This window comes from Neopelma chrysocephalum, unplaced genomic scaffold, assembly GCF_003984885.1.
Source record: "Neopelma chrysocephalum unplaced genomic scaffold, ASM398488v2 Primary Assembly neopelma1_24, whole genome shotgun sequence".
In the NCBI taxonomy this organism is placed as follows: domain Eukaryota; kingdom Metazoa; phylum Chordata; class Aves; order Passeriformes; family Pipridae; genus Neopelma; species Neopelma chrysocephalum.
The window spans coordinates 29,805,031-29,824,039 of NW_020897693.1; the positions used below are offsets into that span (position 1 = coordinate 29,805,031).

The 19,009-nt window shown below is 36.1% G+C and overlaps 1 protein-coding gene across 1 annotated transcript in view; it reads left to right on the forward strand.

Annotated features, from left to right (window-relative positions):
* The window catches only part of NUBPL (nucleotide binding protein like), an 87,332-nt gene that overhangs the window by 43,136 nt on the left and 25,187 nt on the right, over positions 1-19,009 (forward strand). The window contains exon 7 of the mRNA XM_027698391.1: positions 9,648-9,741. Coding sequence (XP_027554192.1) covers positions 9,648-9,741 — 94 coding nt within the window. The remainder of the gene's footprint in view (positions 1-9,647; positions 9,742-19,009) is intronic.

Sequence of the window (19,009 nt, forward strand, 5' to 3'; positions counted from 1 at the left end):
GGGCTGAAAGTTCGGTACTTTCTCAGTTTGGCATTTAAGGCTGTATTACCTGCTGCCCAGGAGAGTGCCCTGAAATCACATACAACATTCAGAACCTGAACCAGAACTACAGCTGGTGATACAAGATTCCTGGGGCCAGAACTAGACACGTGAAGGGGGGACATGATCAGATCTGTGAGGAAATTTAGTTAATCTGAAGTTTTAGCTTTCCAGGTGAACACCTGACCTACAGGCCTTATGTAGGGTCCTGATTGCTTCTGTGGCTTTTGCTTTCTTGCTTTAATAGTTGCCACCTGCTTGGGAAATTAAAACTCACATCTTGCTATTCATAGATAGGTTCTCTTGTATGTCTAATTATGATATTAAATAGTAGCAATTATAACAACAGAGCCACAGGCTTTGTGATTTTGTTTTTGGTTTAAGCATTTTGTTTTTTTTGATGGCCACAAGTGCTAACCTTTATGTTGAATTTAGTGTCACCAGTGGCAGGTGCATTTAGAGCATGCCTGCTAAATTGGGCTTGTACGACTCGCTCTTTTCTCACAAATGTGTGTGGATCCCAAATGGGTTGAAATTTTATGCTCAATGGAGATTGAGCAGAAAGGGTCGCTTCTGAGTGTGCAGATGGAGCTCACCAAAGATGCTTTTTGGGCATGGTTTTTTCCCATTTTTCAGCCTTTCTTTTTCATCTTTTTGATCAAAACAAAAGTGGAACCTCTCCATCCCTGAACATTGATTGAACATTGATACATTGTTTACCATTGCACACTAATTTTGCATAGTGTATAACAATCAATATAATTGTATAAACAGCTTTTAAAGTTAATATTGAATTTATATATAAAACTGATTGCACAGAGTTGTTTTTTTTCTTTTTAATAATCCAGCTTGCATTCTGACTGCTGGAAGCTGACAGATTGATCCTTCACTGAAACTATCCTCCCATGTCTCTTTGGCTCCTAGAAAATAACTGCAGATATCCAAGAATAGCAGCAGGGTTTGTACCAGTATTCTTTGTAGAAAGTGATTATTTGTCACATCCCAAGTGATTGACACAAATGTAAAGTAATTGTGCTTAAGGTACCAGAGATTGGTGTCATGGGTTTCCCTCCCTCCCCCCCTCTCTAACAAAGAAAAAAACCTTCCTTTTTTGTATTACTTATGAAGCTGCAGAAGATGTTTCTCCTCTTAGTGTGTTTTGCTCCATCAATAGTATCTTTTTAAAGAAGAATTATGTTCTCCTAGCAGAATGCTGTTGTTGGAATACAGTTCTTACTATGCAGCTAAAGTGGATACCCATTTAAAGTACTTCTGCTAGATGTAAACAGCTTATTCTGTAGAAAACCCATTAAATAAGAACTGGAGCTAAATAAAACCCCTAGGAAGTGAATGAAAATATGAAGACTGTCCCTTGCTTGGCAGTAATCACTGTATGTCCCTGAAACTCATGGTATCAGCACATTCAGCAAATTATTTTAATTGGGTTTAGAATACAAGTAACACTTCATTGTTGCAGATTCATAACTGAGGACACTGGTGAATGCAAAAGCATGGTTCTGTAGGCATAGCAAGTATTTTGGCAATCTGTATGTGATGCTTTCACAGATTATCTGTTGTCTAATTTGTAGTAAGTGCTCTTAATATTCTAGGAATAAGACATTCAGTACATCTTTAAATTGTGGCTGTTATGTGTGTGACTGCAAAATGTGTACAATTTTAAAATGTATTTATTTTCATTTTGACATCGGTGTCTTTAATGCACTTTGTGTTCCACTCTTTGTAAGGACAATGTATGTGCAATTTTTCTTGCTCCTTTCTGACCTACAGGCAGTTTTTTTAAAAGATAACATATACCAACTTCAGAATCAGAGTTCCATGGTCATGAATCTGCTCTACTGGCTCTCACACGTGCTCCTGTTTACATTCTTTTTTCACACTCTGTCATCCTCTCGAATCTTCCTGTGTAGTTAAAAGGTTCTATATTTTGTGCAGTATTATTGTTAGTTCTTGTTGAAATTATTGATTGTTGTGCTCTGAGATAATTCAAACATACTCTCCAATGCTGGTTTCATTTTCAGGGGGAGACTGTTTGGAATGCCATGACTGAGGAGGATATGCTTGTGAATTTAAGTACAGAAATTTTGGAGGATGAATCCTTATCCATATTTGTGAAAAACAAGTTATTTTAAAAAAGGAAAACTAACATTTTATTATTGAAAATTAATGTTTCACCCTAAGGCTACTTATTTTGAGACCTGATAACATCTTACCAGGCAGAAGACCAATCTCCTATATCTCAGTTCAGTCATCTACATCTAATTAATTCTATTTCAGTTTTTCTTGCACTATTTATGGTAATATTGGTAGGTTTTCTTCAGCAGCATTTTAAGTGACATCTATCATGTTATTTTCTTGGGTAGTCCTTTTTCAGAAGGCCATAGACTGGCCACTGTGGAAGTTCTGTTTTCTGTACAAAAAAAGTGTTATATACTGTGTTTGAGAAACAGAATTTTCTGAACTGTTTAATCTAATGATTTTTAATTTGAGCTCTAATGTAAAGTCAGTGTCTCAATGGTGGGCATGAAATGGTACCTATAACAGTCTGTTGGTACCCCAATAAGGAATTGATAATTTCTTTTAATTGTACCAGAATATGAACTAAAGCTTAAGGAAGTTAAATAACTTGTGAAGACATTTCGGAACATTGCTTTCCATTGCATAACTTAAGCATTCAGTCTTAAATTATATATCATTTTTTGACATCATTATAGAAACATAGGCTGAAATACATAGAGGGAGTGGACTTAATAAGCTTCTCCCTTTTGGTATTTGTTGCCAACACTTGTAATATTTCCTTATGTAGTTGTAGAGAAAGTCTGAATCAGACAGCTTATATAAATTTTATAAGCTTAAATTCAGTCCTGATAATACTGCCTGAAAAATGTGTTGTTGGCTTGGGGTTTGATAGGTAAACAATGATTTTGCCTTTGTGTATTAGTAAGGAGAACTCAAAGAGAATTTGTAGTTTGGTTGACGTGTAACATTGCTGTATCTACCCGGTGATTGGTTTAATTAGATGATGGGATGCTAGCCCACTTCTGATTTGGTTACTATTATATAGCTTTTGTGCTTAATTTTATTGCAAGAAGATGTAGGAATAGACACTTGCCTCATTCCATATTTATTTTCCCAATGTCATATGAGAGTAGCTGAACTACAGACAGTCCTGTGTCATAGAACCTGAAAAAAAAAAGAAAGGTGTATTTCTGAAGAAAAGTTTCTGCAAATTATGTAGTGCAAACTGTGGGTCAAGGGTAGAGAGAGCAGCGAACCAATGATCAGTCTCAAGAGTGAATGCATAATAGAAGTTTGTCTCTCAAACTATCATCTTTTAGAGAATAAACCCTGGGAAGTGAGTCACATCTCACGAAAACTCTTTGTAGTTACAGCTTGAGCCTTTTATACATGGTAGAGCTGATACAGTTTCTATCAGAGCTATTCCTTTTCAGTCATCCCCAGAGATTTTCCCCAGACTCTTGTGGACATACCAGACTGCCCCACAGCTGTGTTCATCTTTCCTTGAAGCTGGCACGATGTTGACTGGGCATGCTGAAGAAGCTCAGTGTTGAGTGCCTTCTCTCCATCTCCTGGAACACCTTGCAGAGGATAACCTCTTTATTGTGGTCTTCTGGCAGTTTTTTAGTTTCGTAGGTTATACAAATGGAGGTGACAGAAACTTCAGGTTTTCCTTCAGTTCTTAACATTATTAAAAGCCATCAGGGAGGAAGAGGAGAAGGCCAGTTTCTGTTTTAGTTGTTGAATTGAACAGAACCTTGGCGTTCTTCCGAGGCGCTTATTTCTAAAAGTTACTCTTAGTCTATATTGAGAATGAATAGGAGAATTTCCTTCTCCTTATGGAGATCTTTGTAGCAAACTGTTCTTATGCTTCACCTCAATTTCTCTCTGAACTTGGCAGAACAGACTGCTCAGAAATACCTTAGAGGGAATTTGAACTGTTGCAGTCCATCTGATTGCAAAGCTTTGAGATCAGCTAAGCACCAGAGGACAAGTCAAAGGGGCAGTTGTCTTTGTTCAGAAAGTGCCGAGTTGTGTTAACCACTGTAGCATATCCTGTTATGATACTACCAGAGAGAAAGTTTCCCCAGGGGCTAAAAATCTTCTGGTTTGTGTCTGGGGAACATCTTCTTTCTTTATCAAATACTTGTGAAAATAAATTTTAAAAAGTGATTAAAATGCCATGTGTCATTATACTATTCCTAAATTATCTGTTTTCTTACCTTGTGAAGCTAGTTACTTGTTCCCAATGTCCATGTATGTTTAAGCAGAATCTTTTAGTAATTTTTCAAGGAAATATTTTCAAATACATGTTTAGGGGTTTTTTTTAAATATGTGCTTTTTATTTTAAAGAAATGCTTTATCTTAACACAGAAATACATGTGAACAGTTATATAAATCTTCATTTAAGAACATAATTTCTTTAATTTGTTCAGCTATTTGGCACTATTAAATCATTTGTATGCACATGAAGCAGTTAGGAGGACAGATCTGGCAGGAACAGACCTTAAGCTGCCTGCAGTGTAGCTCTTGATGCTTTTCTGATACCAATGTTCAGAGTTTGGCTGGCTGCTGCCAAGTTTGCACCTGCATAATGCTTGACTGAAACTCTGCGTGTATTCCTCTTAATAAGAACAAGTAAATAATGTTTTCTGTTATTTACCAAACAACAAACCAACAGTATTATTTCAAAGTCACAAGTAGCAATTCATCTTCTGTGCTAGTATTCTATCATTTCTGCCTCATGCACAGAGGATACTCAGGCATCATTCCTCAGTAGAAATGTCATCTATATCTCTATGCTTTACCTTGGATTTAACTTGCTATTTGGAACCCTTACTCAAAATGCATATCTGCTGTTTTGATTATGGATTGTCACATAAACAGAATGATTGATTAAAGTAATTTACATAGAAGAATGGTGTTTCTGAGCAAGGGAAAATACACAGAAGCACGTGGCACTTAATTACATTGCTTAACAATAAATGTCAAGTTAAACCTTTTTTAAAAAAGATGAATGCTGTACTTAAGGAAAATGCAATTACATTTCTATGGTTTGAAATGTTTTACATACTGTATACATTAGAGGGACAACGATATTAACAGCTCTGTACATACAAAGGTGCTGACAGATTTCAGATGCTACAAGGCAGGGTTTTGTAGCTGCTGTCCACCAATTGGTTGCAAAGGGAACTCGTTTACTGTAATATGCTGTTAATCTGAGCTCATTTACCACATTTGCATACAGACACACTTCTTGGAACTGATTGAGAACATGAGGACTAGAGGTTCTGATTTGGTAAATTTGTTGTATATAAACAGGATTTGCATTCAAATTAATGTTTCATATCACAGCCTGATTATACTTTCCATTTTAATGATGTTGAATAAATGGCTATAGTAGATTTCAAAAAGCCGCTCCTCTGGTTTTATGTTCCAATTCTAAATTAAATTAAAAATGTCTTTCCCCTGTTTTTTTCTCCTATGCTGAAATTTAGTAACAGACCTGGAATTTCTTCTCCTATTAAATGAAATGTACACTTCTATAACAAATTATCCAAATTACGTTAAATAATTTGTTTAATAGAAGATTTTCATACTGCTGTACTTCTGTAGGAGGGTAATGGAGAAGCAACTAACTCCACAGTGCTCATCATCTACTTCTTGCAGAATAGAAGCAAATAAAGAGGAAATCCACAGAGAGAAATGGGGTGACGTGCAGAGTTCCCAACCTAAGTCTGAGCAAATCCATATGTCCAGAGGATACCACTCAGTAGTGGGCAAAAACACTAGCTCAGTTTTTTCCAGAAATTATGGCTATATTGTTGTGGTGCAGCTCTCCCTTCTTGCCCTGAATTACAAATGAAAAAGAAGAAAATGAAATTGCGAATTGACTACATCCAAAATAAAAAGCAACATTAGTTTTAATGAGGAGTGGTTTTCCAATCTAGTGTGCTATCTGACTTTCACCAGTTCAGCTCCACAGCAGTGGCATGACTCAGAGAGGTTTGTAGAGGGTAGTTCTCTCATATGCTCAATACTTGCGCACCTTGACATCTTTACTGGGGCCTTTTCTGAACTTGTGTGATGAAAGCCTGTTGTCTTCTACTCTGCACAGTGGCAAGGCATCCTCTCCACTGCTGCTGGGATGGTGGTGTAGCCTCTCCATTTTTCTGTGCTCAAATTTATAAGTATTACAATGTCTGTCATTTGATAGACAGCTCATTTCTTTTTTTTCAATCCATGAATTTAACAAAAATATGTGAATTAAGATATTTTCAGTGCCATAAATTAAATAAAGCATTATAATTTAATTGCACTATGTGGTAACAGAGTATTTTTCCTGTTGCCTAGCAATGAGATTTGCCATGATATTCACCATGTGCTTAAGATTCCATTATTAACATCTGTTTCCAAAGGTTTATAACTTTATTAAAAATCATTACTCATAGGACAATCCAGAAAGCGCATGTTGGATGTTATGGGGTCACTTATTAAGGAAGCTTGAGGCAGAAAGCTCTGGGGCCCTCTTATTTCTCTACCCATTCTCCGATTTTACTGTATGTGGTAAACTCTGGAAGTGACTTTTTGAGCAGCAATTTGTGTTTCCCCACGAAACCGAAGGCCTGGGAAAGGCTTTGAGCACTGGTGTTTGAGGTCATCTGCATTAGTGTTGCACAAAGTAATGGAATAGGTCTAGATATTTTCTTTGGGGAACCGTAGTGCTTGGTATGTTGGAGAATCACACGGAACCTGATGAGAAGACTAATGCTTGAAGAGGTTGGAGGAGCAAAACCTCTGGTAAGAGTGAAAAGAAAAGCTATAGGCCAAGCCCAGAAAGTCACTTTGTTTACAAGAGGAGCTAGCTTTAAGTTAGGGCCAGCAAGTGTATGCAAAACCAGACAGTTTTTAGCTTGGGGGGAAAAACCCAATGTATTTATTTTTCATTCCAGTTACCTTTGATAAAGGATGTGGTTTGGATTGTCTTTACTACTCCATGAGGCAGTGCTTTACTTAAAAGGACTTGAATTTGAGCTCATGCAGAAAAGGGCTGAAAAATACTCAACATCCAAGTTTTTTTTCCGAGAATGTATCTGAGAACCAAATGTTTTTGGCATACAAAGTTATTAGAAACTGTCAGAATAATAGCAGTGCTCTGCCACTCATAGTTGTGTTTCCAGACTGCATCTTGCTGCAAGGCAGAAAGCAAAAATCCAGTTTTTTCACTGTATTCTATAGAAGCATTTAAGGAAGGAGTATATGATTACTGGACTTGTAAATTTGGACTTAACAAAAGATGCCAGGACCAGCCTTCATGACGACGGGGGAGGAAGGTATTTTGAATTAATCCTTTTTAAAAGCTAAAACTGTCTGTAACTACCTAGTATTTTGAAATGGTTGTGATTATTACAAAAGATCTGGGTTTGCATATTGAGATTTATGAAGTTTACTTATAGAAGATAAGTATAAAAGAAGATAAAAACATTCGCATGTTTTTAGTTGTGAATCTTCAGGGAACGTGGATTTACTCATGTTGTAAACTACTGCTTTTTAACATCTATATAATTTCAATTTGTCACCTTTATAATGGTTTATTTTTAATTAGGAAACATAGAAATTTGAGGTTCATGCCTTCAGGTGAGCAAAGTAATTTTTACTGGAAAAGGAGGCATTTATAAGTACTGGCATTTATCTGGCATTATAAGCATGCAAGATTAGTTAAGAAAACCAAAGTAAAAGACAGACTTATTTAGATGAGCTGGCTTCTCTACCCCATGATTGTTTCAGTGTGTATATTTTTGCACATATAGGTAATCTTTCTTTAGGGTTATGTAGTCTCAAAATAATTATTAATATATAATTATGAATGCTAATTGCTTTTAGAAATCTGTTAGGCATGTCATTTTTGTTGACAAAATATAGATCATATAGATTATCTACATCAATATTAAATGTGAAAAAGTAAAGTGCATTATTTGCCATGGTTGACATAAACGGCATTTCCTGTTTAGCGTGACTGTCTTAGGCACCATTTAGTGTTCCTGAAGCCTTTGTATAGAAAATGAGGAAAGGGAGGTGTGCCTGAGAGTCCCTAATTTAGACATTTAAAGTTCGAATTTGCAACTAACCTTCCTCATCCCTCTTTTCTTATAAGTGCTCTGAAATCTTCCATCTTCATCAGTCTGCCTTGAAAAATTCCATTTCTCACTGGAGTGCACATTGCTTTAGTGATCTGGATTTCACATCGCATGTGCTTCCCTAGAAGATCATCAACCATACAAGAACTGAATGAAAATGAATGTGTTGCCCTGACAGGGTCTAGTACTACTATTGTGATAATAACTAGGGCACTGGCAAAATGTTGATTTTTTTTTTTTTTGCTGTTAAAATGACACTTGAGGGAACGTGTAAAATACAGTGCTCTAGTTTGGCATATTCCTGTATTAAAGCAGCTCATACCGTTGTATCTTATATATGTTGTATGAGTCAGAAACATACCATATAATTGCATTATGTCTGTGTAGAGGGGAAAATGAGGGGGGGATGTTTGTGGGTCTTTATTTTTAACCTGGTTTTGATTTCTAAAGCTTCTGTAATGCAGAGATGAAACACCTTATACATTACTGCTGTCTAGTAAGATTGTACTGGTATTAATGTGCACCGTGTCAGCATTGAATTGAGGATCTCCCAAAGCTTAGTTAGACTGTTAGGAAATGTTTAGGCAAAGTATAGCTAGACTTTACATTATATAGAGTAGGCCTAGGACCATTTCTGTTCTTATGAAAGATCATTTATCACAGTGCACCATGCTCTAGGAAGAGTTATTTGACTCTCCTGGAAACCTGTCCTAGTAAAGAACATAAGTAATCACAGCATTCTCATATTGGAGTCTGATATCTTTAATGGTTGCTCTCATTTAATGTCTAGCAAACTTTTTTTTATTTTGCAATGTCTTATGTGTGTTGTAAGTTTGTATAATTATACCTGGTGATTTTAATTTAACAAATCTGGGGTGTTTTGTTTCTTTGTTTTTTCTCCCAACACCTCTTTTTCCCTAGGAAAAAAATGGGTAGTGATGGCTCTAAGTTTCTAACAACAAAATGGAAAAAAATTTGAAAAATATTTATATGTAATTTCAACAAGGAACAAGAAGGAAGCAAAAGTAGTTTCAAATTAATGGAAACAATTCCTAAACCATATTTGTTGCACAAACCCTTGATTTTTAGCCTGAATTTTACCTAACATTTGCTTCTAACCTGTGATACAGCAGCTGCAAAGTAAGAGTCTTAAGTTATTTCTACTTTTTTGCGGGGAAATAATTCAATAAGAATTATGCCAATGAAGTTTTGAACTCATAGTTTTAAGTGATCAGCAAAGATTATGTCTCTTAGAAAAATAATGTTTGATCCTGTGCTGAAAGAGTGACTAAGAGGGCATTGGAGTATTAGTCTTTTGAGATGTCCTGGGTTCACTTTTTGCGCGTCAGAGGAAACAAGGACTGCACTAAAACGCAAAGTGCCTTAAATAAAAACACTTAAATTGTCACATACATTTTTATTGTTGTCTTCTAGGTTGACTGGGGTCAACTGGACTATTTAGTAATTGACATGCCACCTGGGACTGGAGATGTACAGCTCTCAGTATCACAGAATATTCCAATTGCAGGTATGTGTTTTGCTTGACTGTTTCAGAGATTTGAAGTTAGTTAAGTTTGGTAGTGTAACCTAAAGAGACCGCAGAGAAAAAAACTGGGCCAATTTAGTGTGTAAGAGAAGATAAAAAGAGCAGGTCATTTAATCAGGCCCTCAGGCCCAGGGAATACACATGACGCATGCACCCAGGCAGTGGTTCTATGACTTTATAATAAGGTCCATCCAATCCCAGATTTATCTACCCCCTGGCTCTGCCAGTTCTGCCCCTGACATGCCCCTTTGGGAATTGGGTCTGAGGTCTTTGGGATCCCCTCTTCCTCATCTTCATCTTCTTCACAGCATATATAGTCCTTGGAGCTCCTCCAAAGTTCTGGGCTTGAAGATTGCTTTTGTCTGTTGTGGTATCTCGTTGTTCAGGCCTAGGGTGTGATGTTCTTGAACAGAGGTGTTTTTCTACAATTCTACCTTGAAAAGAAGACTAAACACATTAAAGGAATTTAGAGGGGTTTGATATGAAATGGGGTAGTAGGATTGAGATGTGTAAACTACTGCGCTAAATGGTGGCATATTATACAGGTACATTGAAATGTACATTTACTACAGAACTACTTCTAAAGTCTACAAAAAGCCAAAAAAAATCCAAAAAGCTCTGAAAAATCTTATTTTAAAATGCAAGTCAAAAATTCTTTTAATTTTCTTTCTAGCATGCTAAGAAATTGTTTTGTCAGTTGTGTGATGATGAAAACGTTATCAGTGATTTTTAATGTGTTAGCATTATGGTTGCGTTACTTTCTTTTAAGCTAAGTTTTGAAAAGATTGAGAAGTCAAGTATAGCTCTTGAAGGAAAAACAGTCATGTCAAAAGCTGGTAAGTTTTGTAGTAGAAAATTTTCTTTGTCTGTACCTACTACATAGTAAAGCTAATACAATAAAATAGTTTGTCTTTATGACTGCTTTTTAGTTAGAAGGTGTAAATGCTGTTAATTCACAACATTTATTCAGATAAACTATTTGGCACTGTAATACACTAATACATTCTTTTTCCTCTTGTGTTATGAATTTGACTTTTTGGAGGGGGATTAAACTTCAACAAGTCAATCTTGCCATATGTAGGCTGCCCTCTAATCTCATTGGTTTCAGTAGGATTTAGAAATACTGCTTCTGAAAGAATGCTTGAGCATCTCACAAGGCCTAGTAGACTGTAATGGTTTATTACCTGTCTGACATACTTCAACAGAAGCATTTGTCAATAGCAAACATAAACAATGTTAGGAACTCAGTGGTAAAAAACAGAAAGCAATCCTTACAGTCTCAGGAACAATTTAATAATTGCTGTGGCTCTTCACCAGGAGGATGGTCCATGGGATCTCCTTTGTCGCCAGTTGTACAGATCATACTAGACAAATCCCTAACTGGCCCTATCTAGTGTTGCCAGTAGAAGACCTCCAGAGACCTTTTCCAAGCAAAAATTCTGTGAATCTGAGTTAAAAAGGCATCAGTAGGACCACTTGCTCCACTTTTAATGGTATCAGACAAGTATGTCAATACAAGCCTGAAACGTAAGCATCTTTTGCTGCTCTCATTCTTTTCTGAGTGCAGAGTGGCTTGTGCACAGGCCCTCTTTCCCTCCAGCACTCCTTTATCTCTGCACTGTGATGTCAGTAACACACTGAAGTGAAGCCACTAAACATTAAATTGGTAGAAATGTTTCACTTGCATGTAGAACTCTTACCAGAATGTCTATAAGTTTAATTAATAAAGAATTGCATATCTCTAAAGCTTCATAGGATAGGATTAAAGAGTTAGCTAGAGCTATAGGTAAAAGACAGGGCCATCTATAAGGGGACTAGAGCTAATGGGTTTTGGGACATATATCCAGCTTTCACAGCAAAACCATTAACAGGACATTGACGTCTGCAGAATTGAAAGGAGTCTTTTATCAGTCAGGCAGTACCTTGTAGCTTTTTCCTTAACACAGGCATGTCTCAGCTTCAGCCAGTCGAACATGATAACCACATTTACTCATATATCTAGAAGACAGATTTTTTGACAAATAGTTAAATTTAGCATCAAGGCTGTGTGGGTATCTCATGATTTTCCATGACGTCAAGTTCAGAAAAATATAAATCTTTTGACATATGAAACTCAAATGTTCAGACACATGCTGACTCAGCCATAACATTAGTGCCCTAAAATGCTGCCTGTGATTGTGTTGAGTGGTGGAAGGGAGCATATCAACAGAGTTGTGATGAAGAATGTAACGAATTTTTCCCAGAAGAAGTAGAAGAGGAGGCTTCTAGTGCCTCAGCTTATCTGTGACCTGGAGCGTATGATAAAAAGCAACCGATTCATACCCATTGTCTTAAATACAGTGCTTAGTAGGTTGCATGTGTGAGTAGAAAGCAGGAGGGCCTTTTACTCCTGGTATTTTAAGCAATGAGATGAAACATGACAGTGGTACAGAAGTTTTTGGTGAGGTAGAATTTCATCAAATCATGATGAAAATTAAAATTATGAAATTGAAGAGTTGAGGATTTATCTTGGGGAATTATTTTTTTTTTTTTAAGTACAGTAGATATTGATGATTTCTGTTTACTACAGTGCACTTAAATGTCCTGATTTAACATAGAAAAGGTCATTAGACTATTGATCTTCAAGAGATTGTTGTGCCCTTTCCCCGCAGAACTGTACACTGCCTTCAGGAGTGTAAGTGGTTGTGGTGCACTGGGTCCTCTGGGACAGAGAGGTGATGGAAATTACTTTAATGATGTATTTCTTCTGAATTTTGCTGATGTCTGATTTTGGAAGGTCATAAAATCTTTCTGACTGATACACTATATCAGTAAATGGAAACTTTAATTTTTTTTCTCATAATACTTACATCTTCAAGGAAAACAATTTTTAAAAAGGCTGAATTTTTTTGCTAAGAACAGTAATGTCCACATTCTCGTGTAGGTGTAACAAAGTGAAGAATTAAGAGTAAATAATTTTTATGCTGTATTTTCATTAGTTGTCCATATGATTGTCAGAAACCTGTGGTTTTCATACCTGTTAAATCAGGTTTTGAGGCGAGTCAAAGTAGACAAGATGTTGATTTTAAAAAGGAAAAACGGGTTTAAAGCAACAACAAGCAATGCAGATTTTCTTGATATGCCATAAAAGGGGATATATTCTTGCCCATGTCTCTCTTTAAACTCTTCACTATAGCTTCCTGGCATAGTTTTTAGCTTTTTTTTTTAATTTATTTGGACAAGTATGGGCTTTTAAAACTTCCTAACTGAAGACAGCATTTTGATTTGAATTCTGAAATGTCTTCGCATTGTTCCTGAAGTTGTTCAGTTCAGCTTATTACTTTGTCAATCCTAACTTAATAAAATTAGGAGTGATAGTATCACTTTACGTTTGTCTTTCCCATTAGTTTGTTTTGTTGAGCCTGCTGAAGTCTTCTGCAGTTTAAAAAAAAAATATATTCTGCTTTTGATGAAGACAAATACAGCAGACAAGGAGTGATAAGATTTTTAATTCCCTGTGTTCTTACTGGTTCAGTGAATTTGTGATTTATGAAGAATTTTCTCTGTTGTTTATTATGGCTATTTTTCACCCTCATTGCAAGGGCTTCTTTTTGTGTATTACAGCTTGAACTGTGCTTTCTTCTTTTGCTCTTGTTACTTGGTTTCTGTCTCTTTGACAGTCCCTAGTGTTGTTTAGCATGCTTTTATTTTCTTCAACCTTGTTCCTTTCAAGGGTGTTGAAGATAGTGTTACAGATCTCGATGATCATATCTTTGGAGCAGTCCACAGAATTCGTCTGGCTTGAGGACTCCATTTGCAATTCATATTTTCTAAGCCCTATGTTGTCTTTTACTTTGTTGTGGAAAATATTTGGTGGTGTGCCATTCTGTTCCCTCTCCAGTTTTCTTGTTCTTTCTTTCTTTATCCTTTGAAGATACCTTGGACAGTCATGGTATTAGTGGAATAATTTCTCTGTTTTTCCTCAGAGGCAACATATATATCTTAGTTAAGTAAATTTAGAAGGGCATTATCTAATTTGCATGAAAGTTGTGTTCTTTGATTTGCATGCATGCATATGTGAGATACAGTATTTGCATTATGGTTTCTTCATTATTAATCTGTGCTTCCTAGGGATAGGCAGTGTAGAATATTTTTATTTTGCCTCTAAATAAATTTACAAAACCTGCACACATATTTTGGCAGCCACTTACAGATTTTTCTGTGCGTAATGAGTATGAATATGAGAAAGAATACTGGTAAAGATGTTTTGTTTGGGGTGGGTTTGCCCAGTTGGGACATCAAAAACTGTAGCATCGCAACATCTGACAATAAGAGAGACTCAGAAAGAGACTAGAGCAATACCTAACTCGTAAAAGCAACACAACAAGATATGCCTTATAATTCCAGTTGCCATTAAAGAGAATATCAGCTACACACAACTTCGGCTGGAGTGACAGTTTTGTGTGGGTACTTTTCCTTCTTTAAAAGAAGATAGAAAACTGCTGTGAGTTTTGCTTTTCATTGTATTAGTCTTAGTCACCTTACAAGGAAATGCATCTTACTTATTCTTTGTCTGTAACTTTGCTCATGTTGCACTTGTTCTTCAACAAACTAGTAGATACAAAATTATATAACTTCAAAATGTGATAGATACTTCTGCGCAACCACCACTGCTTTCCTCAGGTGCAAGTTTGCTTTCCAAATAGAAATCCAGGGTAATTATGGAGAAAAAGGCTTTGTTTATGTCCATTGTTACTTAATTTGCATTTAGTATTACTTTCTTATTCTGTTTCATCTTTTGCATGAACAAAACTCCCAGAAATGGCTTCTTTATGATGTATGGAACTTGAAGAAGTTAGAAACATCCTTACACATTTTCCAACTTTTAAAACATTTAAAAACAGAGGGTTTCAGATGACATTATGATGTTTGATATCAAGATATAGTGTGAACTAATTATGAAGAATAAGGCTTGTTAAATTGAGACATCTAAGTGTGTGTATTTGTTTGGTTATTTAGATAAAGGAGCCACAAATAAAATTAATAAATATTACTGGAAATGGAGGATTAGCCTCCCTAAAGAGGAGAGAAGTTTATCATTCTCTCCCTTCAGAGTGCAAGGGCTATATGAGGAGCAGCAAGGGCGTCTCTGTTCAGGAGGCAATCTCAGCCCTTCACAAGTGTTTCTGCTGGAGAAGCTGCATTGTGGGGGCTGACTGTTAAATCAGTTAGGGTGTCTACTGCCCTTTCATTATAAACGTTAAAATGAGGTCTGTGTTGGTGAAGTGTGACAGCTTGACAGCTCTAGAGGCTGACTTTGTTGCAACTAACAGAACCAATTCCAGGTTAATACTGGAATTGTTTCATTTGCTAAAGTTTGTCATATCACTCTTTTCTTTGGATATTGAGATGCCATGGCTTTGAAAACCATTAGAAGTATACACCTTCCCACCTGTCCAGTGGGAAGCTGACTGAGACAACCAAATAATTTCACAACTTACTGGGCAATCTTTTAATAATTACAGTAAAGAGCGTTGAACTGAACTGTGTTTGTAGAGGAGACCTAAAGGTAAAAGGCTTCAGGTTTTATTTCAGTGCTCTTAATTTTCCCACCCTTTGGAATTAACTTTTTATTTTCCATACAAAACATATATTAATATAATCTTACAATAATAAACTCTAAAAAGGTTGTTAATAAGAATAAAAAAGACAATTAGTCAAAATAAGCAAAAGGAAAGCAAAGTGAATGCTATTTGATGTTTCTGTCAAGTTCCATAAAAGCAGAAGCATTGCCATTGCTAGTCATATAGGGGATTATTTTTGTCACCTTTCAGATTTAAAATCAACATTCAGAGTTCGTACCATCTTTTTATTGCCTTATCCTATAAATGGTGCAGTCTTTCTGAATGCCTTTTTCAGATAAGTCTGAAATATTTATTAAAGGAGTTTTTCTTACTTCAGATATGAATTTTCAAAGAATTGTAATTAATAGGATTTCTTTTTATGGCAATGTTTTGATAGATAAATTATACTTTTTGGTTTTATTTAAAATTTTGTCTTTACTGATTAAACATTAGAAGTCTTATTTCTATTCAAGTATGTACATTGAACAGGAAAGAGCAGAGGGATGCCACCAATTTGAAGACATTTGGCATTTTTAAATTCTTAATGTAATGTGATACACCAAACTGGTGAACCAAACTATTTACTCATATTTATGTCAGTGTCACACAGACCAGGGTGTAGCCTTGTGCACAGCTATTTTATAGCAGTGTGTGTGCACTCAGGAGAACCAGATTCTTCCTCAATATATAATAATGTACGAGAACAAGGAGTTCAGGTCATGAGTAGATGGTCTCTTCAGAAATGAACATTGAAAACTGTAAAATGAGAATTTTAAATCAGCTTTAAAAAAAAATTGTTGACGTTTTATTAAACTAAGTGTGACTTAGCATGAAAAAGAATTGTGATTTGAATAAAGATGTCTTTTTAAATTACCTGAAATTGCAAGATGAGTAGGTATGGTGCTGTTCTCTTGTCTTTGCCAAAGAGAAATGATCAAAAAAAGCCCAGTGCTGCGGTACCAGTTGTGTGTAGCATACAGTTTAAGATTAGAGGTGTATCAGTATTCTGTCATTGCTCTTTGTATAAGTGTTTGTTTGCCCCTTGTGGCGTATCTCTTCCTTTGATGCAAACCACAGTGGCAACGCATCTGATCTTCTTTCCTTTTAGTTTAACAGTAATATACAATGTTTTTCTCCATTTCTGAGCTCGCTTTCTTCTTCTGTAGTGAAGGTACAAAATTAGTTTCTGCAGTAAATTTTTGAAGCTATTTTATGGGAGCCATCTGGGTAATAGTAAATTTTACTTGATCTAATTTTGAATGGCAAATATTTTTAATACCAGATTTTGATGTAGATTTACTCTTTGTTTTGTGCTGTATTTTGATATTTTAAATAGCTGCAGGAAAGGAAAAGTGTGTAGGTTTAGGATACATTGAAAAGCAAAGAAAACCTTAGTCACACCAGTAGGGATTTTAAAATGGTCCTTTATATTCATCCAAAAATAATTTGCATGCTGAAATAGTTTGCTTCTGTTTTCATAATAAATGTAGTTGACAAATGCAAATTATCGTCAGGGGTATCTTAGCTTTGGACACTCGTGATACTTCATTATGAACTGGCAGACTCAGTAGACTCTGTAAACTTAATTTAGAGACCAAAATACAGTATGAGTTTACACATTAATACCTCATACTCTTTCAGTATAAATTTAACTCCTGGCTCATAGAATTGATGTAACACACATTGCCTGTGGAAGATGAAATGATAGTGTATTCAATGCAAATTCTTTAAATTTTATCATTCCTGAAAAATAGTTTCCAGATATTGAGGAAAAAAGCTGTGAAGTATAGCAGCTTTGAAAACTGGGGCTCTCTGAGGTCTGGCAACAGTAGCTAAGTGTATGTTAAGTACTAGATTAGCTGCCATTGCCTTCTTTTTTAGACCAATCATTCTGAACAGGAAGAACAAATGAACCTAGTGTTCAGCTGGCAATTCCTAAAACTGAGAGAAATTCATATGAATAATGCTACTATATTCTCTCCTCTAGCTATTTCTTTTAAAAAAATAAATATTCAAATCTGCTCCTTACCATCCCCACCTCAAGGGGAAAAAGGTAAAGAACAGAATGGTTTGGGGAGCTGATTGAAGTAGTCTCACTGTTGTCATTTTTCTGCAGTAGAATTACTCTTTTACACAGTTCTCCTCTTTGGATTAGGACCTCTCATTTTTTAAAAAAAATCATATTTGTCAGAGAGACTGTTTGGACTTTACTCTTGCCTAGTACAATCCTCGTAATAATTTGGACATGATTGGTAGATGCCCTTGAAAGCAGAGGGTGGAAGAGAGTAGAGCAGAAAATGCTCATTCTGATGGCTAAGGAAAGTGTAAAGTGGCAGTGTCTGTGAGGGAGTAGCTTTTTATTTTATGCCTGTACTTAGCAGATAGTGTTTGTTCACAGACGTTATTATAAATGTTTTCGGTGTTTTCACTTCTCTAAATAAATATTTCATTGTAAATTGCATTAGTGTGACATATGTATTCAGTTTGCCATGACCAAAACAAAACATTTTAACACAGTGAAAGTTGTCTTTCCACATCTTTTTCCATGTGGTCTAGTGTGAAATGGATTTTATAATACTTACCAGTCAGTTTAGATGAGGGCAGTTTAGCTTTAGGGTGACAGCTTTATCCAGTTTGTGATATTCATCTGCTCATTGGTTTCACTGGCAGTTTGACTTAGCGGGAGGAAGAATCTTGCTCTAAGATTTCTGTTCTCTTGTCATGGGCAAATCAGTAGTAGTGTCCTTATGTACAGTTACTTGCTAGTTCTTGGACAGGAGAGGATGTGTTGGAAACATACACTGTCTGAACAGGTGTTCAATGACTCCTCCAAGAAGAAAGCAGTGAGTACGCTGGAGGTATGACACAGCAAGCTGGAGGATCCAGCCCCGGGACAGTTTTGAGCTATATTATGAGTTTGAAGTGAGGACCCTGTAATGGAAAATCACACTAGTGGTTCTTTTAAGTTGCTAGTTGTGATGAGATGTCACACACAAAAGCTAAAGGAACTTCTTTACAAGGTTTATCCAAGGAGATGAAGAGTCTTCCAATGTTAGTTTATCTGTTATTATTTGTTCTTGCAAGACCTTTTTCTGCATCTTCAAGTGCAAAGTGTATCTATATTTGCAGGCATATTTTACCTATGAAGTAAAAAGAAATATAACAGAAGGTCAGAGGGACTCTGAAGAGATCCACCGTAGAGAAGATTCAGGTTAACCAGGCTATTTATAACTGGAAAGTCTCACCTAGAAGTCTGAAATTAATGCAGTGGAAAAGGTAGCAAAAGCTACGAAAAGCACATGAGTGGTGTGTTCAGATCAGACCATCTACAGCTACATTGAGGCCTGCATGTGGTTTCTTGCCAAGAGCATTTAGTGCCTGTCAGTCAGCAGATCTCATTATTCTGTGTCTTTATCCTCCAGAATTCTGTGTGTCAGTCTTCCTGGTCACTTACTTCCCAGCTTTTGAGGTGGCATTGTTTGCTAAGAGGGTGACATAAGACACAGTCTGATACCTGTGTGTGGAGGGATCCTTAGTCATCCATTTGGATGAGAGGCACCTAGCCTGGTTCTGAAGTCTATCTGTGAAGACACTACAGGGAAGAAAGAATATATTATAGGGATCCTTTTCGTCCCAAGGTAGACCTT